Raw genomic sequence first — 25,741 nt, 5'->3', positions numbered from 1 at the left:
GCACACACACACACACACACACACACACACACACACACACACACACACACACACACACACACACACACACACACACACACACACACACACACACACACACACACACACACACACACACATCGCATTGGATAAAGGCGGTCATAACTGTTTTGAATAATTGATTGGCAGTGAAATTGCAAGGCTCTTAGGTTTCCAGGATGTCATTGTGTGTGTTTTGGGTCAATGGGTGGCAAGAAAAAAGTGAACTTCTCATGCGAGGTGCTCATCATAGAGATGCCTCTCTATGCACAAATGGCCACACTGTTTGCTGTCATTGCAGTGTGTCCATCCACTTCATAGAAGAGAAACCAGCTTCATTTTCATCTCACATGTTCACTAAGCTCTCTGGACCTCGGACCATGAGAGGAAGATGCCTCGCCACAAACTGATCACTGTGGATGACAGTAAGTGCATGCCTCTTTTCTACACGATCACCTTGGTTTCCGCTGTACTTGGACAAGTCGGACACTGGAAGGCATAAATCCAATACGTTATGTGCAGAAAGGCCCTATCCTTGGAATGGAGTCATGATGAAATAATCTTTGCATTTCCATTCCAATCTCAAATCATTAAATAGATGTTAAAATAAGATGTGGACCTTTGTCTGAACTTTTGTTGCTGCCCTACAGCCCTTTTTAGTCACCCTGTCTCCCTCCTTTAGACTATTGTCTCCTCTGATGCTCACATCCGTAATGACCTGTGACACCATGACTCTAGTTTCATAAAGAACACACACCAAAGGGCTGATCTCTCCAGTGTATCTGTGGCAGTCCATGTTTTCAATTTATGGTCCTTTATTGAAAACAGTGCTGGGTACACATTAAAGAAGCAAACTCATATGAAGCCAGTGCTGCATTGTGATTATAGAAAGAAACACGATTGATGAAATTTAAAGCAAAGGTTGAAAGGAAAACCAATAATCAGCAAGAGCACAATTCGCTTACTGGATGAACATGCGAAAAGAAAACAGACAACAGAAAACAGAAAACTTTCGCCCAATAATTCAGAGAAAAAGACAATCTTACAGGATTTGGTCTGTTACTTTGCTTCAGTAGGCTTCAGTTTTAGACACACACACACACACACACACACACACACACACACACACACACACACACACACACACACACACACACACACACACACACACACACACACACACACACATATACTGTATATATGCATTTAAACATATTAATTCAGTCCCATTTGAAATGTCATAGTGTATCAAATGTTACCACTGGCAAGCAGTTTATGTCCTCTTCCAGTTCTGTTTCTACCGAAATGATCATGTTTGATTGATTAATATCACACTTAACAAAATGCAATCAAATGCAAACATCTAGCATGTAATGTAACAAATGTAGATAGAATAAAACCCACTGAAGAAATCCGTTTACGGAGCAAAGGTCAAAGATCATACTTTGTCATAGTTCTGTAAACACATGAGGATGCAAATTTCAAGTATTTTTATTCAAGATGTTTAGTGTAAACATCAAAACAAATACAGAATTGTGTTTTTCCCACGTCAAAACGCAAACACCACCCCTCTCCAATAATTTCCCCGAGATAGCAAGAAAAAAAAAATCTGTCTACATTGTCTCGTCCTTATGGGTCATACCATGGTGATTATATGGACCACCATTGTAGCTTTCATGTCATCAGTAATTGTATTTTTTACTCTGCTTCCTGCTTCACTTTGTTGTCCTCCTCCTCCTGTCCTTCATGCTCCCTCACATCTTCTTTCTCGGCCTCCTCTAATTCTCAGTCTTGTCACTCTTCCTGCTTCCTCCATTGTACTCCACACCGACAGCTTTCATGTGGCTAATTTATAGTGCTCTGGCTGATTGCAAAGTGAGCTAATTATCTAAAACAAGTTTCTTCTGTGATGGTGTGGCCAGGCATTAGTCTAAATAATAAACCACTAATGTGTAGTTTTGCAATGAGTGTGTTGATCATTTGGAAAATAGCGGTTCTGTAAAGAGTGCTGGGCAGTGTATTGTACTAACACTTTTGCAAAGTTTGTGTTGCCAAATTACAAACCTAAACGATGCTGTGTTTGTGCTTTTAGTTTTCAAACTGAGTGGTTTTGCGATAGTTTTCGAAACTATGCAATAGGAATCACAGAGTGTAAGCCTTCAGAAAAAAAAAACTGTATATAAAGAATATAAAGAAATCCATAACACATTCAACATATGCATGTTAAATGTGTTAAGGATTTCTTTATCTCATACCATTTCTAATACCGCTTCACACTCTGTTCTTAGTTCACATTGGACTGGATACAGGTAAGTGTCAGCCTGTGATCATTTTGCCTACTATATCTCTGAAAATGATTTGTTTCACTGAGAAAGGTCAATCATTTTATGAATAAATAAATGCATGGCAAGATTGCAAAGATTTAAGTGTCCTGTCTGAAATGTGCAGTCTGGAGAAAAAAAAAACACCCTTCAGATTTGAGACAGGTTAATTTCCAGCCAGCGTCCTTGACCAAGCTACTACAGACATTCTAAATTATATTATGTGGAAATCAAACCCTTTTGGTTGGGGATGTACCAACATCGAACATGTTCCAACTCCGGATAAATCTGGATAAGAATGGATCCCACAAACGAAGGCAAGGATAAAAGCATATGACAAAAATATGTGTATTAACAAACAAACAAACAAACAAACAAACAAAGCAGCATCGCAAAAGTACAACTCAGGACGCTGGTAACAAAAAAACAGGACATCGCTGAACAAACCAAAAGCGTTTGCAAAAGCCAAGAAAGGAGAACATTTAAATCGCCAACAAATAGGACAAGAGAATCCAAAACACGAGAATACACACAGAGACTACACAGTAATGACAAAATGGAAGAGAAACACAATGAACTAGGTGGCAAAACTATGAGGCAAAAATGGAAGCACTTGGGAACAGAGTCGGGAGCAAGTTTTAAGAATCCAACAGCCAATTGTCGGCGTGACAGAGTCTTTAAAGGCATTTGATAACGAAGCATGATTAATGATAGTTACGGTTCACGAGGAAAGCCCTCCTATTCCCCCTACTGAAGACAAAAAGAAACAGATCCATGACAAGTACAGCTGCAAAAAAACTATCAATTTGTTTATATTGCAGGTGATGAAGATCACATTTGCACTATACCAGATGAATATGAGCGAAAGAAATCAGAAAAAAAGAAGCAGGATGGTCAAAGAGAAAGAAAAAAGGGAAATGGAAAGAAGAAAAATCATACGGCAGAGACTCAAGAGGAGCTGGTGGACAGATCAGATAGGAAAGAAAAAAGCAAGCGGAGGAGAGGAAACAGTGATGAAAATAAATCCTCAAAGGAGAGTGAGAAGGAAGACAAAGAAAAGGCCGCAAAGAAGAAGAACCTTAAGACTAAAATAATAAAAGAAGAGGTGCAGAAGGTGAGGGGAGCTGAGGATGAAAATGTCAAAAGGAAAAAGAAACATGAAGGAGCCCAAAAGGGACAGACAAAACCGAATGTTTGTAAACTTGAGAAGGAGAAGGAGGTAAAGATGAAAAAGCACAAGAAAGTAATTGAAACAAGGTAAATCATTTCCAGTTTGTGTGTGTGTGTGTACTCAAGGTTCATACGTGAACAAACAAATAATTACATCTCAGTTCAGAGCAGGAGACAAGTGAGGAAGACAACAATGAGGATGAGGACAGCGATGAGGAAGAGATGAGGCCAGAGTCTCTGACAGCAGAGGAGCTCCAGGAGCTAAAAGAGGAAGTGGATGAGAGGAAGAAATTGATCCAGAGACTCCGGGGCAAGTCGTGGTCCATGAAAAAGAAGCTGTTCATCTTACGGTAACCTCTTCAGAGCAGTCACAGGTCGATCTATTGACTTTCATGAATCTGGAGTGAAGTCATCTTCTTACTTGCAGGGAGTCTCAGGAGTTTGTGGAGAACTATGAGGGGGCTTTGGGCAAAGGAAAAGGTAGAAAGCTCTACGCATTCAAGGTCATGATGACCAAGGTAAGAGGACAGTGGCTATTAAATGACTGAAATACCATTTCAATGTTCATTTACTCAACATCTTTGTAAACTCATCATATTTAACACAACTCTGGCATTGCATCCTATTCGATCTTCATCTGTTTGTAAGAAATGTCCACGAGTTGTAAAATACATTCCAGTATTGAGGTTATCTTCTCATTGCTGTATTTTCGTTTTTAGAATCATTCAGAAACTATTATGGCTACTGTTTATTTATTGATGATCCAAATCAAGATGTCTTCAGGTGTCTTCCACCTGTCTTAGCCTTTGTTTGTTTTTTTCCCTCTAATTCGAGAAATGGATGAAGTTTCAACGGGACTTTGAAAACTTCAAAACTGCTTGCATCCCATGGGAAATGAAAATAAAAGAGATTGAAAGTAAGTTTAAAGTCACACCTGAGTCGTTTAAGCTAACAGTGGTTGCAGCGCATTTGCGGCCTTGAAGTGACTATGATGGTAACAGCGATTTGTTTTTTCACATCACAGGTCACTTTGGCTCTTCTGTTGCCTCTTATTTTATCTTCCTCAGGTGGATGTATGGCATCAACATGATCTTGTTTGGGCTCACTTTTGGTCTGGTCATGGTGCCAGAGGTCTGTTGCTTTGAGGGTTTCCCTGTATGTGTTTGCGTTTTCTTTTACCTGTCGCTGTTCACTCTATTTTTGTAACTCAGGCATTAATGGGGCGGCCTTATGGCAGCATCCCAAGAAAGACGGTCCCGAGAGCTGAGGAAGGGAGTGCCATGGACTTTGCTGTTTTGTGGGACTTTGGGGTCAGTTTATGTATATGTCACACAATGTCAATTTTACTTGCTCTTGTGGATTAAAACATGTATCTACAGGGTTATGCTCAGTATTCTGTCCTCTTCTATGGTTACTACAATGACCAGCGTGCCATTGGCTGGCTCAAGTTTCGTATGCCTCTGTCTTATTTCCTGGTTGGAGTGGGAACAGTGGCCTACAGCTACACGGTGGTCATTAGAACGTGAGTTTATCCCTACTGTACGTAGAGTATGCATACTTCATGTAATGATTATCGTGGCTATGTCTTGTCTTTGATAAAAGGATGGCCCGTAATTCAAATGAGACCGGTGTCGGAGATGATAACAGCTTTAATTTCAGCTGGAAGATATTCACAAGTTGGGACTACCTGATTGGGAACGCCGAAACCGCAGATAATAAATTTGCCTCAATCACCACCAGCTTCAAGGTCAAGGCAGACGCGTTGGTGTTGATGTTTGCATGCATGTAATAGCTTGGAGAGATTAACAACTACCTTAAGTATCCCTCCTGCTGTCTCACCAGGAAGCCATCTTGGAAGAGCAAGAGAGCCATAAGGATGATAACATCCATCTGACGCGCTTCCTGCGAGTGTTGGCCAATTTCCTGGTGTTGTGCTGCCTAGCCGGAAGTGGATACCTCATTTACTTTGTCGTGCGGCGCTCTCAGAAGTTTGCTTTGGATGGACTGGAAAATCATTCCTGGTGGGAAAGGAATGAGGTACAAATAAAAGAGTTGACCACGGAATGAACGATTGAGATATGGTCTGCTTTTTTGTTTGCATATACTCCCTGGTCACAGACACACATTACAGAAGTGTTTCGCAACCTTTTTTGACTTGTGTACCCCTGAACCTTTTTGTCATGCCATGAGTTCCCCCTGACAACATGTTGATGATTCTCCAAAGGTAGAATGTAACACAACTATTAAATCAAATCATTTTATTTTGCATCCTTAATTTGAGCATTTCATTGTTTGCCATTATCTGTTTTTAAACCTCCAATAAACATAAAAAATAAATATCTAGCCATGTCAATAAATCAGCAACATGAAGAAATAACAGGAATAAAAACAAAGAAAAAAATACTTTTGTCATGTGTAACTCATAACATTCAGCACAAAACCCCCCAAAACAAAACCACTCTCCCCCACCCCCTCTGGGGCTTCTTTAAACCAAGTCCCCTCAAAACAGGCTTTTAAACTTCAGGAACAAACACGGCACAAGAACAAAGTTCAGACCCACTGTCGCAGTTTTACTTATTTACATTTCACCAGCCATCTGAGGGGACACAAGACACGGCCGTTGTAATTTTGGTGTTGCTTTGCCACAGTTTATTGATCTTGGAAATGGAATATTAAAAGTTTTCACCTACCCGCTGCAATGTGCTCACATACCACTCGGGTACACTTGTCCATGGTTGGGAAGCACTGCATTACAGCAATAGGTTCACATACACATTATCAATATCCAATCCTAAAATAATATCGGAATGTTTTTGTTCATGCCTGAAGCTGTAAATTCAAAAGATCGTGCTGTCACAAACTACTACTAATATGGCCATTGTGCAATACTCATCTGATAGTATGATTCAAAATCAAGCATTAAAATTGTAACTTGACTGCATTTCTGATGTATGTATTAGTACTGTATATGCTTGAAAAGCAAAGTAGCAACACTAAAGATTTTGCAGTCTCCTTAAATCTGTATTGTATAACATTTGGTTGATTTAGTCCTCTGAATATGTCCACCTCCAGAGGGCATCACTGATGATAACAGGAGGTGTTTTTGTATTTGTTTTCAGGTAAATATGGTCATGTCATTACTGGGGATGTTTTGCCCCATGCTGTTTGACATCATTAGCACCCTGGAGAACTATCACCCTCGAGTCGCTCTGCAATGGCAGCTGGGGCGCATCTTTGCCCTCTTCTTGGGAAACCTTTACACGTTCATCATTGCACTCATGGATGAGATCAACCTAAAAGTGAGGATTGTAATGTGTACATGATAGGCATGTTATTAAACTGTCAACTCAAGAGTGTGCGTGTGTTTCAGAGGGAAGAGGAAAAAATGGTAAAATTGAATATAACACTGTGGGAAGCAAGTTTTTACAACGTCACTCTAGCAGGAAACTGTACTGCGCCACCTGCTGTTCATCCTGCCGATGTGCCTCGCGGCCCCTGCTGGGAGACCATGGTTGGGCAGGTTAGACAGTGTACTGTATGTACACTTACCATCACATGGAGCAGTCAGAAAATTATCTCTCGCATAGCCACAAGCTAAAGGGACCCAGTGCCTTTAAGGGCCTTTCGATGACCGTTTTGCTCATAGATAGACATCAACTGCTCAACACGTTATGCATGAGTACCTTGTATGTACAAGGGAAATTTTCCTCCTAGGCATACTAAGAAACAGAAACAGAGCATGGTCCTTTGCAGGAGTTTGTGCGGCTCATCATATCTGACACCATAACAACCTACGCCACACTGTTTATTGGTGATTTTCTGAGAGCTGTGCTTGTTCGTTTTCTCAACTACTGCTGGTGCTGGGACTTGGAGGGCGGATTTGTAAGTCAGCATTTTCTAACCACCTCCTGAAAATGTCAACAGAGGCTCTGAAAATATGTGTCAGGAGACTTGTTCATCTTCTGTTTCCCCTGCACTTTCTGAAAGCCATCATACTCTGAGTTTGATGTCAGCGGTAATGTCCTTGGCTTGATCTTCAATCAAGGAATGATATGGTAAGAGAGAGTGTTTTTCTTTCTTTTTTTTCCTAATAAAAAAGGGAACTGCGAGTGAAAAGATAAAATCCAGAGGTTCACATTCAAAAGCACAGAGTAATGACTGCAATATTTGTATCCCATTCTATTCCATTCTATCCATGTCAATGCCATCCAACCCGGAGTCCACGTCAGAGCACATTGCAGAATGCTAAATTGTCCGGCAACCCTAATGAGGAAAATGAAATGGATGGATGCATGGATGGATGGATGTCCCATCCTATTCCATCACATCCCGTTCCATTTGATCCCAAATGATACTGTCCCATCCTGCTCTATTCCATCTAGTCCAGGGGTGTCAAACTCAGGTCCTGGAGAGCCGCTGTCCTGCAAGCTCTGCGGAAGCCTGACATTGAACCTGTTCATTTGAATCAGGTGTGTTGCAACAGGGAGACATGAAAAACATGTAGGACAGCGGCCCTCCAGGACCTGAGTTTGACACCCCTGATCTAGTTCCATCCTGGCATTCCATTTATCCTGTCATGCATCGCAATATTCTATAAATATTCCCCTGTCAGTGTGTACATCATGCTTTTTTTGCAGGATGGGTGCCTTCTATGCTCCCTGCCTGCCTGCCCTGAATGTCCTCCGCCTCCATGTGTCCATGTACCTTCAGTGCTGGGCTGTCATGTGCTGTAATGTGCCGCAGGAAAGAGTCTTCAAGGCCTCTCGCTCCAACAACTTCTACATGGCCATGTTACTGGTCATTCTCTTCCTCTCCACCCTACCTGCAATGTACACCATTGTCACAATCCCTCCATCCTTTGATTGCGGACCATTCAGGTAATGAATGCGTCCAGTTTAAAATGCGGGTCATGGGTATTCATTCACTTTTTCTTTCTTCACAGTGGCAAGAATCGTATGTTCGATATAATCCATGAGACTCTAGAGTCAGACTTCCCAGCCTGGTTTGGAAAAGTGTTCAGCTATGCCTCAAATCCTGGACTTGTCCTCCCCTTCATGTTGTTGATGGTGTGAGTAGAATTGATAAAAAGTCTTGTACATACAGTAAAATGTGTGATGCATGACTTTCATTTCTTACCGAGGGGTAAACTACATAATGACAAATCTGGTTGAGTAGACTTAACTTCACTTGTTCTTAATTTTGCATTATCAGTGTGTGGATCAGCCAGCAGTTACAGTCTTTTTTTCCTTAGCATAAACCAATATTATGTTGTGAAAGGGCTAATAAATCAACAATGTAATATGAATTTTTAGGTAGAAAGACACTGCACAGGAAATAATAATCCATCACTCTATTTTATAGGTTGGCCATTTATTACCTGCAGTCCACATCCAAAACCTTCAAAGAAGCAAATGTTGAACTGAAGAAAAAACTGCAAATGGTAAATCTGTTTTTTCTCCCTACCAGAATTGTGGATGATAATACTTTAGCATAGTGAAATAGTGGTTAAAGTGTAGCGCACAGTTGAGAGATCTTGGATTTGAATATTAGGCCCCCTGTGTGGTGTTTGAATATTCTTCATGTGCTGAGGTGGGTTTTCTCCATACAAGTTATATGACACACGCCCGCCCACATTCCAAACACTGTACACGCATGTTAGACTAATTGAAGAGTCTAAATTGTCCTGATGTGTAAATGTGAGTGGTTCTTAATCTATACGTGCCCTGGTGACCAGTCCAGAGTGTATACTCTTGTGCAACAGCTAATTAGAAAATGGATGGCTGGAAGGATAAAATGCACCTTCCATGTAGTATACACAATCGCACAACAAAAACAAGCTGACTTTAACGTGATAGGTATTGATTTTCATACTGTAATTGGGAACATTTTGGGCCAAATGTGATGTGTTTCCGAGCAATTTTAGTACACTTATGCAGAAATGCAATATAGGAGCGATGATGCAAAGTAGTTGTACTTGTGGCAGTTAACCAGCAGACAGCAGCAAAATGAAGATGCGGTCCTGTATTGGATCAGAATTAGAGAGATTTAATTCATTAATTGTATTATGATGTATTTCACATTGTCAGCATGACATTAGTGGTTCTTATGATATTTGTGTTTTTGATTTAAGCAAAACGAAGAAAACAAGAGAAAGAACAAGCAAGCTGCACTGAGAGCCGCAATAGATTTGAAAGAAATCAGAAAAGCTGCATCTGAGGCTGCAGAAAAACAAAAGAAGAAAAAAGCTTTGCCGCAAGACCATTAAAGTGAGAAGATACTGGAATCAACAATAATAATCAAAAAAAATGCTGCTAATATTTTATTTTCACATCAATTACAGGTTGTTGGATTTCAATATTTGGTGGTCGATTAAGGATTCCTCCTCCTCCTCTTTAGATGGGAAAGAAAACCACGTTCGAGCTCAGAAATCCCATTGTGGCAAAAATGCTGTCAGAGACAAAGTATGCACAGCAGCCAGAACCTCTGCCTCCGGAAGTTATCACCATAGCAACAATGACATTTCTAGGTACCTGCCCAGTTCCCCTCAGCAAAGTGATCGGAAGATGCACAGCGTGTCAAGGCTTACAGAGACACTAAGTGAGTGAGCATGAATTAAAAAAAAAAAAAAGCACTTTACTATAAAGTCATTTTCAGAAGTGTGTGATACAAAATTTTGTAGCCTACTCCATGGGTGTTTGGACACATTTTCATGTTAAAGGACTTCTCTGGTCTGCTGAAGTCAAATCTAACCAATAAAATGATGGAAATTTAGTGATCCAAGAGATCACAAGAGTATACTATTGACTAACATTAACATGATAATAATGTAACAATTCATCTACAGCATAGACAACTGTATTCCTTTTCTGTGATGGATGATCTTGTTTTGCCGCTCATCAATAACGTTGATAAACTCTTCAAACCTTGGCTCTATTCTACTTTGTACAAGATAAGATAAGAAAACCTTTATTTGTCTCACAATGGAGAAATTCCCAATTTACAGCAGAAATATGATGAAAGGGAGAAGTAGAAGAACAAAAAGTATATAAATAAATATAAATGATAAAGTATAGATGTACGCATATTAAAAATGGGCGAGTGGGGCTGAGTCCAGGTTTTCAAGCTGCATTGTTTGTTATTTGTCAAAGCAGCAAAGGACTACATCAGATTACCTCAGACATTCTCAACAAATAAATTAGTCTTGTGTCAAAATAATGAAAAACAGCTTACTTGACATGTACAAAGTATGTACAGTATATACGTTTCCAGAATTCTATCAAATCAACGAGCTGTATATGACGGACTCTTTCTTGGCACCACATCCATTGAACGATGGCGTCTTTTGACAGGTGATCACTCCAGTTTACTTCAACTATGTCCAAGTGTGCCCTAATTGTAAATCTATTCATCATGGTCTCCTGATCTGATCTTCATCATGTTACAAGGATGTCCGACTTGAATGATCTGATAACGGTGCCCCGCCAGATCCAATATCCTAGCGGCTGTTCTGCTCTGTGGTCCTGTCGCTCAACAACCCCTCAGCCTACCCGTTAGTCAAACATTAAGATGCGTCCTGTAAGTTAATTTATGAGCTAATTCCTATAGGGCATCTTGTGCACCAAGGAATGTTGATGAGAAATATAAAACCTAATTGTTTATGTAAATAAAATGCAGCTTTGTATAATTAGGCCCACTACAGAAATTAAATTACCGTGCTAATCAACTCTTTATCCACGGATGCTCATGATCAATTCATGGCAAGGAAGCATCAAGTATTCACTTGATGCTTCCTTGTTGAAGCATTGACATCTGAGATCCACTTGTGGAGGAATCATGGCAAATGATTGTCAATCATATGATTTGCTGAAGCCTGGGGATAATGATAAGTTGCATAACGAGAGCTTCTAGTGCCCATATACCTCGTTCTTGATCCTCAAAACTCTGTAGGTTAAAACCACCGACCCGCTGCTCCATAACACCGCCTCCATGCTTGTGCCAGGTAACTGAGCCGCACAGTGGCATACTATCTGATATCTTAACTTTCTCTGTACACAGGCATCTCATATTACCTAGTCTTAATGAAGGGAAGAGTAAGTCATTGTGGCACAACATACACTGATTTGATTTCTGAGAGTGAGATCTGGTTGTTCTTTGTGTAAATCCCAAGAGTCGAGCAAACGCAATCAAGTAAGGTGAGCTCATAGACATTGTCATCTTCTTTTTTTTTTTTTAACAGGAAAATGCTTATACTCAGCCCAGATAAAGATGAAGGAAATGGCCCGATAGACGTTTATATTTTTATTTCTCCAAAAAATGTTTTGGTCTGAAATAAAGTTTTAATCTTTGCTTTTATTGTAAATCCACAAAGGTGTGAACTTTGAGTGTTCAAAATATAGACCCGCAGACATGACCTTTGGAAAAAAAAAAAACATTTTGTGCACACCCTGGAATTATTATGTACAGATGAGAAACTACTTTGTGGGCACAAGATCCTAATTTGTGCGCATGGACTACTACACTGTGTGCGCAAAACAGTTAGATGTGCACAAAGTAGCCGTGGCTCCATGCGGGTCACTTGAATAGGAAATCAATCGCAGCTTCTTTTAAAGTTGAAAGGTCGATGGAAAGCGACAAAATGGACAGGGACAGCGTGATCGAAGTCTTTTTTTGGGCTCGGGATGTGTTACAAAGACATCACGAAAAGCTTAGCATTGCAAGGAGTCATTATCATCGAGAGACATTTGAATAGGCTGTTGAGAGCCAGCTTGCTATCCCGGCGGAGGTACGACTTGGACGCCGGGATCGATTTTCTTATTAAGCAAATGCAGTGCTCTGGGAAGGATCATGGTTACTGGTGGATGTACTGTATACAAAATGAAAACTTTTTGTCATAATCTCACAAATTAATGTTGGTATAAAATAAAAACGCCAGATGCAATCATTTGTGTGTTTATGAAGGCACTGGCTAGCTCAGTGAGAAGTGAGTCGGCGAAGGTGCGCTCGATTACCACTTCATGTGCACACTGTAATTATTTCGTGTGCACGGTGTCACTATTTTGTGTGCACGCTGTAACTATTTCACGCATACGAAATAATAGTTTGTGCACACAAAGTAGTAATCGGTGTGCACTAAGTAGTAATTAGTGTGCACAAATAAGTAGTTTGTGTGCACAAATTAGTTGTTCGTGCACAGTTTTTTTTCCTCAAATGTCTTGTCTGGGGCTCCGTATTAAACAGAGACGTGAGAAAACGCTCATGCCTGTCTGAGAAAAGTGTATCAAGTGCAAAATGAAAAAAACAAATTCTATTTTGGACTTGTTTCCGGAGCTCGGTTGTTCAAAACTTGGGTATTTTTATAACCAATGTTTAAGTAGATTTAACCAACCGTTAAATTTAATGCCCCGGTTATCATATTGTTCAAAACTCAGTTAACTGTAACCGGCTGTCAACTTGATGTTAAAGTTAACACAGCTAAGTACCACCACTAACTTTTCAATGGCGTGGTACAGTAAACTCTCAATCTCTATAAACTCCAAATGGTGTTTGTGGCTAATGCTGCTTTATAAAAGACGTCAATAACTGTGCATTGTGGATTACGTTATGTTATATTGTGTTATGTAAGGACTTAACGTTCCAGGTGTAAATAAATGCTGAAGACATATGGTCTTCAGTGTTTTGGAGTTTTGGAATATTGTTCCTCTGTGACACTGGCCATCACCAAGGGTTTGATTAGCCTTTTCCGAGCATTTTACACTGTTCTCCTCATCATGTCTGTCGTTACACACTCCTCCAAGCTCTCACCCTTTTCGGTAACCTGCAATTCAGGGGCAGAAGAACAGAAGTGTGGGTATTGAGATTGGGCCCTGGACATTTGGAAACCCGTGGCTGTGTCTGTGCTTTGTGTCTATTAAGAGACAGCACCTTTGAAAGTTCTTCAGAGATAAAAAAAATACCCTCAAATACTTCCTGATAATATTTGAGATTGGGGGACAATTCAGATTTGAGAGTGTTCCATCACCCTATCGTGCATGTTTTTGGAATGTGGGAGGAAATCCACGCAAGCACGGGGAGAACAAATTTCCCACACAAAAAGGCCGGAGCTCTAAATCAAACCCTGGACCTCTGTACCGTGAGGCGGATGTGCTTACCAGTCGACCACTATGCCCCCCGCTGTAATATGTCACTTAAAATAAGTTTGTACAGAAAGTCCCCAAAAATAAGATGCATATAAACATAAACAAGGGAAGAAAAAATGTCATGTAGGGGTTGCCTGTTATGTGTCTGCATACCCCTCAGAAAGTAGATAGTTGCGCCCCTGGATCGATGTGGTAACTACTTCGCCATGCAGCTTAAACCAAGAAACATGAATATGAATTTCTTTGGTTTATTAACACCTTTGTGGGAAAATTAAATGGGGTTTGAAGAAGCATACCGCATTATCACTAAAGTTGAGCAGGTAGGATAGATGGAAACGGAGTGGACAACTGGGAGGTGCAGGTTAGATGGACCAAAAGGAGGAGGTTCCGGATGACTTCATATTGGGGTTAAGGTGAAGGGTTGCTTCATATCTCTTCTTTCACTGCATTATTCAAAAGGACCAACCTGACATTTGACTATAGGCTCACATCACGGTTGTTGTAACACGTTAGTACAACATTTACTCCTCAATTTTGCATACACTCTATTAAATATAGACGGTATTCATGTAGCTTATTGAATTCCCCTCACCTTGAACTTTTACTTGAAGATTTTAGGCTGCAAGAAAACACATGGCCCGTTTGTATAAACTATACTACTTCAAACTATGAACTTTGTAGAAACACGACTAAGATTTTTGGGCACTATTTAAAAACATACCTGTTCACTTTTTACCCAGCATTACAAAACCTGTCATCCAACTTTAATAGTTTTTTAAATTAATATTTATTCTTTGCTTTGGTGTCTCATTTCCAGGTCATTGACATCTTAAAATAAACCATTGTTACTTCGCTTTCCAATGTTCAACATGCAGACATTGTTGCACATGTCATACAATGTATGACATACATGATCCATTTAAAGGTTGACTTAGCGTATCATTTACCATTTTGATTGACATGGCCATTGTCTGTTTAAGTGTTGCTCAATTCTGTTTTTTCCCCCCCTGGGCTACTGCTTGTCATCTGATGGCCTTTGTTGTCAAGGAGCAGTCCAAACTGGAGCACATTTGCCCCCCGAATGTGTGTGTGCGTGTGTTTGTGTGCATATTTTGCTTTCACAGGTGGGTCAGGCTCCCTCACTCATGGACAGAGACTGAAACAGACAGAAGAGGGAATAAGTAAATCGGTCAAATACATAATCAACGACTGACACAGAATGCCTTCTAAAAAAAGAAATGATGCAACTATTGATGTTGAAGCCGGTGAGAATGCTTTTGTCAAAAACGCTTCATGTTACAAGCCTCAACTGGTGTCAGGGATCATTTGTTTGACTTTTTACTTGTTCCAGTTGGCATGGAGGTGGATGCTGTAGTCGACAGTGGAAGTGAAGGTGAGTCAGTTTTGCTTTCCACTTGAACTTGTCTTTTCCACATGTTTTACTCTAAGTGCACTCACAGAATTTTTTGAGCCTCAACACAAGAGTTGTATCAGAAATTCTGCCTTTAGAATGATAAGGATGCACTTATTCATGAATATTTTGCTGCATTGTGTAGGTAAAAAAGATGACAAAAATATTTCAACTGACTCCCAGTATGATGCTGTTCGATAAATATGTCTGACTCCATCGATCCAAATTGAATATTATTATGAGTATGTAGACATTTTTGTTGCTTGTTTGAAATTGGATATTGAATCTAGATGAGACTGCACAGGTTGAACGGTTGCATTTGTTGACATTTAAAGTTCGGAATTATTTTACATAGTACAAAATGTTTGTCTCTCTTATCACAATTCAATAAAAAAAAACAAATGTACTGAATCTTTAATTCCCAAAATTTATTTTCAAATTTTTTTAGAAAAAGCCAGGAGAAGAATTAAAAGCAGAAAAGCCAAAGCTCAGCGTAAAGCCAAGCTGTACAGTGCCGAAGAGGAAGGTGAAGAAGAGGAGGATGAGGCACCGAGGAAGAGAGGAAGACAGAAGAAAGCACAGCACCAGGACAGCGATGAAGAAGAGGATGAGGATGGTAACAAGAGTGTGAAAACCAAAGCCTCCAAAGCGTCCAGGAAGAAAGCAGCGAGGGAGGAAAGCGAAGAGGAGAGTGAGGAGGACCGCAGGAGGAAGAAAAAGGGAGCAAAGTTGGTGTCAAAAAAGAACAAAGAGGAGCAGAATAAAGAGAAGAAGGGAGATGCTAAAGGGAAAAAAGGGAATGATAAAGGTGGTGAGAAGGACAAAAAGAAGAGGGGAAAGTTGAGCAGCAGGTGCAGTATTCTCTGAGAGACTCTCTCACCCACAATACTTGCTGACCTTCAACTTTTCTAAAGCTCAGTATGCCCGAAGAATGTACCGTTGAACATCAAATCACAGATAAAACTCCCGTTTGAATCTTTCAGCATACACATCAAATGTTGCCACTGTAATTGCTGTAAACTGTAGATCAAGTCAAGCATGATCCATTATTCTGATTATTCACTCAATCATTCATTATTCACCGCCGCACTCAGGCAAACCCTCCGTAAACTCGACCTCCCATCTGTTTCGTGACAGATGGTAGCATCCAGGGAACAATGAAAATTGAATGTGCCGAGTTAAATTTGGGATTTGAATAGAGCGCGAGGTTGCGGGGGGAACGACCTTTTTGTCCAAATGTATGAACGTAAGTTTGTCGTCCAAGATCCGCTGCATTAAATGAAGACAGCAAGCTTTATTATATTTCAGATTAAATGCTGCTAAAAATTTAGACAGATAGATATTATTTATAAAGAGAATGGCTCACAATATGTCATCATACGACATCATTAAAAGCTCAAGCATTATTTGCTGGAAAATTGTTATGACATTATTTAAAAATAAAATAGCTTCTACCGCACTATATTGTATATGAACCGTTACTGTATCCACATGTAACTTATCAGCGATTTTGATCACTGAGAAAAAAAAAGAGATCTAAACTGCTTGATCATAAATCTTAAGTGAAGACGCACCCGCTCACTTTTATGAGCACTGCTAAGATCTGGCAGGTGTCTGCGACAGTTACATTTTTCTTAAGAAATAGTCGTAGTTGCAAAAAAAAAAAAAAAGCCACGGCAAATGACTGTTCTTTCCCTTCATCAGCTCTTCTTCCTCCTCTGACTCTGATGAAGAATCTCTGTCTGAAGGAGAGATGGCAGCCCTTAAGGAAGAGGTAGAGGAGAAGAAGAAACTGGTTGCCACACTAAGGAATAAACCATGGCGTATGAAGAGGAGACTCATATTACTCAAGTAAAGAATGCAATCCCAAAAGCTCATTTCAACTCCTGTCCTCATGTTGCTTTCTCGTTTGCAACAAAAAATAAATCCCAAATTTTGTCACTTTTTTTTTTTGCATTTGCTTTTTAAGTATTTGTTCCATGCAAAGCCTTTCACATGCTTTTCTTAGCGCCTACCATCACGTACGTCCTGTACATGTGATGCGTGTGATGCGTATTAAAGCTCGTTTGCTGCTTTCACTGCTTATTTCGCTTCTCTTACAGTGCCACGAGCCTTTACAAACTACTGACTGTACTTCATTGAAATCAAAGTCTTTGTTTGTAAACCGTATCTGCAATCCCGAGCAACTAAGTAGTGTCTGTTATTCAAAGCCAAACCCTCTTCATAGGCTTCAAATATGGTGAGGCATACCATTTGTGCCACCCTCTTGTTTTAGTGCAGTCTCTAGAAATCGTAATGTGAGCTTTCAGGTTGATTAGTCCTGCATGTCGAACAGTATGCGTGACTGTTGTTTCTCCAATTACTTTCGATAACAGTGTTGGATTTCGAGCATTTTTAATAATTCCCATTGATGGAGTGATGTCTCCGAAATAATACTAGTAACACGTTTAATAGAAAGTGTCAAGTGTAAAACTTTTTTTTTTGACAATATACTTGCTTTTTTTTTTTTTTTTTTTTTTTAGTAGTTGGTACTTGAACTTAATGAAAGATAATTAAGAAGTTAATCAACCAATCACTACACTAGAAAGTATAGATAAAGTTTTGTGGCTTATGCGAAAGTAGAGATGTGTGTAAGTAAGCAGAACAGGATAGGTGTGTTGTCATCACTTTTTCATGAACTCGACACAGTTTTGTGCGTGGTGTGGTGGTTTGTGCCCTGGTCATTCCATCTACCATCACCATGTGAAAAGCGTCATCCCTCAGTAACTCATTCCATCCTTCTCACTTCACTTCCCGATTTTAATATTAATTAACAGACCGGAATGAACTACTGTTGAGCGGTTCCTATTCCCAGCATTCTCCGTTTCTAATGATTGACTTTTTGCGCTCCTCCAATAGAGAGGCACAGGAGTTTATTGAAAAGTTTGAAGGAGCTCTCGGAAAAGGGAAGGGAAAGAAATTGTACGCATTCAAAGTCATGATGACTAAGGTACAGTGTTTAATCGGCACATTCGTTGACAGTTAAAGCTGTGACAATACAACTGTTGGTGGTTTGAGACGTGATGATATCAACATTTCCCCCTAGAAATTCATCAAGTTCAAACGTGACTTTGAGAACTTCAAAACAGCCTTCATACCCTGGGAGGGGAAGATAAAGGAAGTGGAAAGTCGGTACCATTACGATATTCTCCAAGAAAGAATGGAATTCATGAAGCATTTGGGTTCCCCTGCTGAGTTCGGCGTCTGCTCGTAGGTCACTTTGGGTCCTCTGTGGCATCCTACTTCATATTTTTGAGGTGGATGTATGGACTGAACCTGGTCCTGTTTGGGTTCATGTTTGGCTTGGTGGTCCTGCCTGAGGTACAGCGCTTTCTTTTATATTTGACAAAGCGATCGAGTGCCTCCTGTCTGACAACCTGTATTATGTGTATTAGATTCTCATGGGTCTGCCATATGGCTCCATTCCCAGGAAAACTGTACCGCGACAGGAGCAGGCAAAAGCCATGGACTTCTCTGTGCTCTTCGATTTTGGTGTGAGAATCTGAGTTTAATTGATCAACTGTCGTTATCCAACTTTCATGGAATCAACAAATGAATCCAAAATGACATGGTGCAGTAAACGTATTAATTATGTGTGTTTTTTGGCAGACTTTCCTTAATCACTCACTTATTTAGTCGCTCAGGAATTGGACATATTGGGCAATTCTATGCATTCATCTTTGTGTGAATTGTTTGGCCCAGTGCACAAAGAAAGCGCCGTCAAGTTTTATTTGAACGAGTTGGGTGTAGAACAAAGGCGGCCCGGTAGTCCAGTGGTTAGCACGTCGACTTCACAGCGCAGAGGTACCGGGTTCAATTCCAGCTCCGGCCTCCCTGTGTGGAGTTTGCATGTTCTCCCCGGGTCTGCGTGGGTTTTCTCCGGGTGCTCCGGTTTCCTCCCACATTCCAAAAACATGCATGGCAGGCTGATTGAACACTCTAAATTGTCCCTAGGTGTGAATGTGAGCGTGGATGGTTGTTCGTCTCTGTGTGCCCTGCGATTGGCTGGCAACTGATTCAGGGTGTCCCCCGCCCACTGCCCGAAGACAGCTGGGATGGGCTCCAGCACCCCCCGCGACCCTACTGAGGATCAAGCGGTTCGGAAAATGGATGGATGGATGGATGGGTGTAGAACAATTTGCCCTGACCTCAAACTCATCAATTGAAACCATGAAACTGAGCCAAGTCTTTTCTCGGGTCCAACGTCAGTCATCTCTGGTCCCACAAATGTTCTTATGGATGAATGGGGAAACATTATCCCAAACACACTCCAAAATGTTGTACGGTCGTCCCATAAGAGTGGAAACTATTGTAGCTCCAAAAGGAGAACCAAGTCCATGTTACATTTTCAATTCCTATTCTGTAATGGTGCACTATTCCACTACCTTTGTCAATCCATTACAGTACTTTTTCTCTTTATTTCTTGCCCACAGGGTTACTGCAAATATTCTTTTTTGTTCTATGGATACTATGACCATAAGCGAACCATTGGTGTGCTGCAGTTCAGACTTCCCCTGTCATACTTGCTGGTTGGCGTTGGCATCTTTGGATACAGCTTGATGGTTGTCATTAGAACGTATGAAACACACTTTTAGGGTGTTGCAGTCAATTGAATAGAAGTGGCCTATGTGATTTTTGTCTTCTTTACAGGATGGCCCGTAACTCAAACGAAGGAGGCGACGGTGCTGATGAGGGAGAGTTCACCTTCAGCTGGAAGATGTTCACCAGCTGGGATTACCTAATTGGAAACCCAGAGACAGCAGATAATAAGTATGCCTCCATTACCACCAGCTTCAAGGTGAGACCACAATGGAAAATCAGAATTTACATCAAGGAATCATTTCAGTTTTCTATAACTACAGAAAATGTTATCGATGGGTGATTGGTCCACTTTTGAAATTCACATCAATGTTTTTGTCCACAATGGAAAATCTGAATTTACATCAAGGAATCATTTCAGTTTTCTATAACTACAGAAAATCTTATCGATTAGGGATTGGTCCACTTTTGAAATTCACATCAATGTTTTTGTCCATATAATCCATATCAACCCACAAAAGTAAGTCTTTATGCCTAAAATTTGTCGTAATGTTGTTTTAATGCAACCTGTAGGAATCCATTGTCGATGAACAGGAAAACCAGAAGGATGAAAACATCCACCTGCGTCGCTTCCTCAGGGTCCTTGCCAATGTTCTGATCCTGTGCAGCCTGGGAGGCAGTGGCTACCTCATTTACTTTGTGGTAAAGCGCTCCCAAGAATTTGCAGACATGGATAACGATGAACTCTCCTGGTTCGAAAAGAACGAGGCAGGTTGACACTGAACATTTTGTGCACATATACTGACTCTTGGGTTCATTCAGGACAGAGGTGGGATGAAAAATGGTGTTTGTTTGTCATACCCCTCTATAAAACATCCATTAGGTGGAGTTTGTGATGTCTTTGCTGGGCTTGGTGTGTCCTCCTCTTTTTGAAACCATCGCTGAACTGGAGGATTATCATCCCCGAATTGCTCTCAAGTGGCAACTGGGACGCATCTTTGCACTTTTCCTGGGAAACCTTTACACCTTCCTTTTTGCCCTTTTTGATGAGGTCAATGCAAAGGTAAGGCTGATGTGGCAGTGTGTGAATAGCCGTTTCCTTGTATCGCGCTTGTCCAGTATTCTCTTACTGTATCTATTTTCTTTCACACGCCATTCAGGAAAAAACAAACAAAAAAGTGTTGGCACCGAGTAGATGTGTTTATGACTGATCCCACCACTTGTTACAGTATATCTATTCACCACAGCACACTTAGCCAGCAGAGCAGATTTGGCATTGAGTTTGAAGATCCAAAAATAATTTGAGATTTGAAAAAAAAAAAAATCATAATCCGGAGAGTCTTTTCTGCTGAAGCGGGGGGGGGGGGGGGGGGGGGGATTTAGCAATGAGTTAGAAAGACAGTGGACTTATTGACCAACATATTTGTGTTGCAAAATGAGGACTAGTTGCTACACCGTTTGCTATTCAGGGGTCTTCGTGGCTGAATGTATATTCCTGATCAGAAACTAATTGTTAGTGTTTCCCCCTTGTTTAAAAAAACATTTTGGGGTCTATATTAAACTCATTCATTCCCAAACACGTTTTTAAACGTATTTTCCAACTTGGTCTAGAATTGGCTGAATGAGCTAAGAGAATCCCCCCTTTGTAAGATTAATGAAAGAACAATTCTAGATTTTATACTTAACTTGCCTATGCACCTACTTGGTATTCTTAAGTTGGAGAGTGAGAAGACCATCAAGAATGCTACCGAGTGGGCGTTAAAAGAGTACCGTAGCAACTACAGCAGCTACTTCAACACCACAGACGTTCCTCCTCCTGATGTCCACCCTGCCGACGTCATCAGAGGACCCTGCTGGGAGACTGCAGTTGGCATTGTCAGTAAGAGTAGCAACATGATTCTCCTGTTGAACTCATCCCAATGCCCCTCTGCTCTGTTCACTCTCATCGTTTATTTTGCTTTGCAGGAATTTGTGAAGCTGATTGTTTCTGACATCCAAGTGAACTACTTGATTATACTGATTGGGGACTTCCTGCGAGCTGTCATTGTCCGCTTCCTCAACTACTGTTGGTGCTGGGACCTGGAAGCCGGATTTGTGAGTGCTCACAATTTGTGTCGGCATCTACTAGTCAGGTAGCAGCACGGTCTATTCCTTATTATTAAGGAGTCACCATACGCTCAATTTGTTCTTGATCAGGTTTCTTCTGGTACACATGCAGCAGAAAGGGCTCTTACTATGTTTATGCTAATGATGTACTGTATTATTGATGTATGAGTACATCACCGTGTATTGCATCAAGTTAACCTGATACATTCCAACGTGGCATCAAGATAGATGACCCCAAGAAGTGAGTGAAACATTGCACTGCACTGCGAACTTAATTACAGGAAGTGCGACACATGATTACAGCTTCTCAGGGAGGAGAGTAATGTTTAAAATTGAACTGTTTTAAATTATGTTCAAATGCTTGCGATTTGTTTACTCCAGCCTTCATATGGTGAGTTTGACATCAGTGGAAATGTGCTGGGTCTCATCTTCAATCAAGGAATGATATGGTGATTTGGGAACATTTCGTAACGTAACACTGCAGCATCCCGATAAAGATATGCTTTGCTAACCATGGTTTTTCTTTCAGGATGGGTGCATTTTATGCTCCAGGGCTGGTGGGTCTGAACGTATTGCGTCTCCTGTGTTCGATGTACTATCAATGTTGGGCTGTGATGGCCTGTAATGTTCCTCACGAACGAGTCTTCAAGGCCTCACGCTCCAACAACTTCTACATGGGTCTGCTGCTGCTTGTGCTCTTCCTTAGTCTGCTGCCAGTGGTCTATACGATAATGACTCTGTCTCCATCATTTGACTGTGGGCCATTCAGGTCAGTAATCGGCTGTATGCTTTGGATGTTATTCAAAAATAGTGGATGAAATAACTTCTCATTTAAAGGTTAAGCTACAAAACTGACAATAAATTGTATTTGATCATTTTATTTGACTTGCAGCGGCCAAGAGAAGATGTACGACGTAGTCATGGAGACTATAGAGCAGGATCTTCCTTCCTTCATTGGGGACATATTTGGCTATGCCACCAACCCTGGACTTATCATGCCTGCTGTACTTCTTATGGTGTAAGTTAAAATTAAATGTACCATCACAAATGAAGTCATGCTTCACGTTCATGACCAGCAGTATTATGCAAAGACTACCAGATATAAACATATGCATTAGGTTACTCAAAAACTCAAGATTGTCCATCAGTGAATGGTTGTTGGTCTATAACTAATCCTGCTACTGGCTGGCGAGCAGTATTTACCTTGGCCCAAAGTTAGCAATGAGAGGCTCCAGCTCAGCTGCAAGTCTAATGAGCGCTATAGGAAATGAATAGATGGACCATTAAACTTTTTGGAGGAATAGAACCCTGAACAAGGAGCAGCCTGTAAATCACTACTGCAGTGAATGTGTGCTTCTAATACTGTACGTGTTCTCACAAGACCCTTACTTACACATGCCATCATCACGTTGGAAAGAGCGGTGAGTGTGAGGAAAAGTACAACTACAGTCATAAACAGCGTTAAATGAATACCTCAAAAGTGAACATGGTTAACTTTGCAAAGGTATTGTCAACATTTTGATATTGTGTTTCACTGTGCAGTAAGTGTGTGTTCTTTTTCTCCATGCAGTGACGCATTTATTTGTTCTCTGCAACAGGCTGGCCATCTACTATCTGAATGCAGTGTCAAAAGGATATCAACAAGCAAACGTAGACCTTAAAAAGAAGATGCAAACGGTGAGTATTGGCATTTCCAGGTGAAACAAGCAAATGACCATTAACCATTTGGTCAACCTGTAAGGCTCGAGATGAGGAGAAGAATCGCAGGAACAACACGGACAGCACTAATCAAGTCATGAAAGATTTGGAGGACTTGCTGCCAGACAAATCTCTGATACTTCCGCCGACTGCGGAAGAGCCGCACCCACCTGGTACGCACAGACCGTACGCACTGTTAACTATTTTTGCTCTGAATGTCGTCCTATGTCCGCTTTTGTACTCTCTGTTAATCTTTTCAGAAGTTGTCATTGAGAAAGGAACCAAGTCTCCAAAAATGAAGCCAGGTGCAGCAGCCAATGGGAAAGGGGTTAACCTGCAAAAAGATGTGTCACTGGCTGCTTCCAATCCCAGGGGGGTGGTGACCCGGGCCCCTGGACCAAGAAGCCAACCTCCTGGAAATGCTCGGGGGCCTAAACCTGGACAAGGCAGGGGAAGAGGCGGAGGCAGGCCTCCAAGACAATAGGGCTTTATTCTCAAAGACAGCACATGTGTGCTCGAGGATCAAATCTGATGCATCTTCATTTTCGTGCAGGTGCAAGCCTCATTTAGCATGTTTGTTAATTTGGCAGACCTTGCTTTGCCATGCTGGGCGTTCCGGCGGACAATGTGCGTTTTCTTTTCCAAAAGGCGCACCTGACAATTTGGTGGCTGAAAGTGGGCAACATTTTAGACCACCTGAAAACAGGTCTAAGTTGTGGCACAGGTGGTGTAATGCAATTTTGGTGGATTTAATTGAGGTGGAGAGACACACATTCTGAGCTCCGCGAATATGTGTGGTGAATGTCATCGTATTTCATGGATTAATATGACAACAGTGTGCAACAACAACAACATTCTCACACAGTCACGAACGATCACGTTGGAAGTGGTCTCCGAGTGCCCACTCCACAAGGGTGATCTGTAAATTGCCTGGCCAACTTTACATCATCCACCAGTGGAGGTCTGCGTCCAGTTCCATAAAAGCTTCGATCTTTTGTCTGGAGTCCACTGAGTTTATTTCTGGTCAAAGGCTGTGCACCTCTCACGCAGTGATTTTAAAGGGAGCGAAAGGAGCCTTCCATTGGACGGGAAGATAATTGGCTGTGTTCATGCCCACAATCGTGCAAACGCCTGTTTCTAACTGTGCTTGTCTGAGAAATTACCAAAAGAAAGAAAACACTACGAGTGTGCAAAACACTACGAGTGTGCAAAACACTACAAGTGTGCAAAATTAGACCAAATGCTAGAATTGTACTGTGCGTGAAAATAGAGCCGTGGGAGTCTAAATCTTTATGGACCTCAAAGACCTAATATACCACAGAGTTATTTTCATGCAGAAATGGAGGTGATTTGTACCGCATCAAATTTGAAGTATAAATATTCCATCTACACAGCAAAAAAATGTGTTGACTTAAATGAAAATAAATATGGGTTAGCTGGTTAAAGATGTGGTCTATTGGCATTTGTATTGATCATTTGGAAATCTGTGTAAAGAGTATTTAAATGTATGTCTATTTTTGTAAGACATCTATTAAAGTATTTATTTCTGGCAGCAAGTTTATTTTTATTTGTTAATGGCTATATTACATCCATCAGTGCAGATCTTACTTGAACCCAGGTGATTGTACTTGTTGCCACGGTGCCTCTATTTGCTGCATCGTACTGTATCAATGAAAGTGTTTTAGCCATTCTCTAACTATATTTCACAAGTTGTCAATGAGTCAATCAGCCCAAAACAAAGAAAAACAAAAGCCACATCATCAATGAAAAATCCAATGTGATGAAAATCAATCAGTAAAGCTACATCATACAGTGCCCCACCAATTAACTTTAGACACAGACACACCCAGGTACATTTCCCATACCCTTATTTACCAATTTATTGAAAAGTAAAAGTACAGTCAGAGGGAGCACACTTGTGACTGCCTGCAGCTGTTCTAACTCCTAAAACACCCAAGGTTTTAATTACAAGTTTAAAATGCCTTACCTTAACAAGAATCCAACTCTGTGTTGAGGCCAAGGGTAAATTCACCCCAAGCAGCCTGCACAGCTACTGCACAGATACTCCTGTCTTTAAATGCTCATTGTTTCAATGTTTGCAAACATTGCCTCCAAGATGCGTGCGCAGCCAAACTTAATGTATGCATACGTCACATGAAACTGATCTATTGTTCTTCTTGTTCTCCTTCTTCTTCTTCTTGTCTCATTGGCAGATTACAGTTTTTTTTGGTGCATACCACCACCTACTGTACAGGAAGTGCAAAGTGTTTCCAAACACAGTACAGTATAGTCAATGGAAGCAA

General features: G+C 40.8%; 2 protein-coding genes across 3 annotated transcripts; both read left to right on the top strand.

Moving 5' to 3' along the window:
• Window positions 1-409: 409 nt before the first annotated feature.
• On the top strand, window positions 410-9,774 carry tmc1 (transmembrane channel-like 1). Its single transcript, XM_086110845.1, has 19 exons — window positions 410-443; window positions 2,307-2,327; window positions 3,161-3,596; window positions 3,671-3,859; window positions 3,937-4,027; window positions 4,344-4,425; window positions 4,534-4,640; window positions 4,721-4,819; window positions 4,889-5,031; window positions 5,112-5,256; window positions 5,352-5,546; window positions 6,629-6,808; window positions 6,880-7,029; window positions 7,263-7,391; window positions 7,497-7,564; window positions 8,147-8,386; window positions 8,452-8,577; window positions 8,871-8,949; window positions 9,640-9,774. Exons 1-19 carry the CDS (start codon window positions 410-412, stop codon window positions 9,772-9,774), a joined length of 2,649 nt encoding a protein of 882 aa, XP_085966971.1.
• A 5,090-nt stretch (window positions 9,775-14,864) lies between these two features.
• On the top strand, window positions 14,865-24,858 carry tmc2b (transmembrane channel-like 2b). Of its 2 annotated transcripts, XM_086111462.1 has the most exons (21): window positions 14,865-14,910; window positions 14,997-15,038; window positions 15,505-15,907; window positions 16,258-16,263; window positions 16,761-16,907; window positions 17,955-18,045; window positions 18,142-18,223; window positions 18,310-18,416; window positions 18,491-18,589; window positions 19,529-19,671; window positions 19,746-19,893; window positions 20,208-20,402; window positions 20,518-20,697; window positions 21,351-21,509; window positions 21,600-21,728; window positions 22,122-22,189; window positions 22,270-22,509; window positions 22,633-22,758; window positions 23,339-23,417; window positions 23,482-23,611; window positions 23,699-24,858. In XM_086111462.1, exons 1-21 carry the CDS (start codon window positions 14,865-14,867, stop codon window positions 23,920-23,922), a joined length of 2,844 nt encoding a protein of 947 aa, XP_085967588.1. In that variant the 3' UTR covers window positions 23,923-24,858. The 2 variants fall into 2 exon arrangements, with proteins under 2 accessions (XP_085967588.1, XP_085967587.1); XM_086111461.1 differs by lacking the exon at window positions 16,258-16,263.
• The last annotated feature ends 883 nt before the right edge of the window (window positions 24,859-25,741 follow it).

Source organism: Hippocampus guttulatus, chromosome 5 (genome assembly GCF_054856545.1).
Source record: "Hippocampus guttulatus isolate MCC_2025c chromosome 5, RoL_Hgut_1.0, whole genome shotgun sequence".
Lineage (NCBI taxonomy): Eukaryota > Metazoa > Chordata > Actinopteri > Syngnathiformes > Syngnathidae > Hippocampus > Hippocampus guttulatus.
Note: the sequence above shows the minus strand (reverse complement) of the source record. Positions and strands in the feature narration are given on the sequence as shown.